At 51.0% G+C, this 1,895-nt stretch overlaps 1 protein-coding gene across 1 annotated transcript in view; it reads left to right on the top strand.

Moving 5' to 3' along the window:
- Positions 1–1,860: 1,860 nt before the first annotated feature.
- RPA2 (replication protein A2) overlaps positions 1,861–1,895 on the top strand; it is an 8,736-nt gene continuing 8,701 nt past the window's right edge. Inside the window, exon 1 of the mRNA XM_019512057.1 lies at positions 1,861–1,876. Within this exon, the coding sequence (XP_019367602.1) occupies positions 1,861–1,876 (16 nt within the window). The remainder of the gene's footprint in view (positions 1,877–1,895) is intronic.

Raw genomic sequence — 1,895 nt, forward strand, 5'->3', positions numbered from 1 at the left:
AAGTATTAGGTATAAAGACCAAAAAGTATTAGGTATAAGAGATACAAGCCTCAGGAAAAGACTGCTAGAGGATTCTGAGCTTAACTTGGAAAAGGCAGTTAGAATATGTCAAGAGGCTGAGATAACAGACTGCAGAAGCTGGAGGAAAAAGAAGAACAACATGAACTAGACAGGATTACAAGACTACAAAAACCTATGGCAACACACAATACAGAAGGAGGACCCCACTATGAAGCAGGCAAGTGGAGGCCAAAGAGAATTGCTTGAAGAAACAGTGGTCAACTACAGATGCTGTAGGAGTTACCACAAACCCATAGAGTGCCCTGCATTTGGTAAGCACTACAACAAATGCTAAAGATTCAATCACTTCGCAAAAGTTTGCAGAAAGAAGCAGGATGCACCACACAAGAAATAGCAGGTGCATGCTCTATGCAACAAGGACAAGGAAGAATTATTCATTGGCACAATACAGGAAGTTAATTCTTCTGAAAATTGGACAATCACCCTGGACACCAATGGACTAATGGTAACTTTTAAATTAGATACAGAGGCACAGGTCAATGTAATACCAGAATACATTATTTAAAAAAAAAGAAAACTAAACCTGTGTACTAAAAGCATAAGAAAGTGAAACTTAGAGCATGTAATGGGAACAGAAGCAGCATGTGTTGGGGACTGGGCAACAGAACACATGGGGGAGGTTGGGAAGCGGCAGGGGTCATGGGTAGAAGTAGCTGTATACATGGGGAAGCAGGTAGGGTACTGGGCAGTAATGCGCATTGGGATTAGGAGCCAGAAGATCTTGGGGCCTGGGCAGCGGCAGAGGTGGAGAGCAGCATGTGACAGGGATCAGGCGGCAGGGTGGGTTGGGAATTGGCCGGGGGCAGGTGAATAGGGCCCAGTGGTGAGTTGTGGATCAGGGGACAGGTGGCAGGGGTGCGGGCATGGGGGTCAAGTGGCAGGGGTCAGGCTCCGTGCCTCTCCCCCTTTACAGCTGAGGACAGATTTAAGACAACCCTCCAATAATCAGATTCTATACATGGGAAATGACAGCGAGCTATAGAATGATGGTACGTTCTCAATTTCCACATATGGAATTGGCTTACTTGGGGTGGCCTTAAAGCATCCTACATTCAAAACCACCTTGGATTCAGGTAAATCTGGTATTAATTGCAAAATAAATCATCCTTATCAATGCATAATATTCCATCCAATGACACAACGTGGAAGATAGATGGATGAAAACACCTATTAGCACAGCTCTTCAGCGGCCACCAGCAGGCAGGCTGGCATGCGAACCCTGAGCTGTGGGTCGGGCAGTGCCCTGGTCAGACATTGAGACGTGTCCCCTCACTGCAGAGCCCTGTGGCTCGGGGCGATTCGAAGTATTTTGCCCCATAATCCCAGCCCTTTTTTCGAGGGTTTGTACTTGGTGCATGACATTATTTTACATCTTTACTAGTCAATTCGACTTCCTGACAAAACCCCAACCGCTCAGCCCCTCTACTTCACTGCTCACAACCTCTATCGGTGCAAAGACTAGAAGAGGGCCCAGGACCCGGGAATACGGACCTACACATCCAGCGGCGCGGCCGCAAGCAGCACCGACCCCGCGGCTACCGCCCCGCCCCCAGGGGTACTGGTGGGCAGGGTTCGGAGCGGCCCCGCCCCCCGGAAGTCACCCCTCTACCCCGGTGACGTCACACTTCCGGTTCCGAACCCGGACATAGCTGGGAGGTTGGGCCCGCGGGAGCCGATTGGCTAGCGGGTTGGCGGAGCGGGAGCGGCGCGCTCGCTGATTGGGTGGCTGCGTGCGGTGCGCCGGCGGGAGCTGTGGACTGCGTTGCTCTGTTGTCCGCCATGTGGACGAGCCACGGTGAGCGGGTGGGGTGCGA

This window comes from Gavialis gangeticus, unplaced genomic scaffold (genome assembly GCF_001723915.1).
Source record: "Gavialis gangeticus isolate Ggan-Ray unplaced genomic scaffold, GavGan_comp1, whole genome shotgun sequence".
Classification (NCBI taxonomy): domain Eukaryota; kingdom Metazoa; phylum Chordata; order Crocodylia; family Gavialidae; genus Gavialis; species Gavialis gangeticus.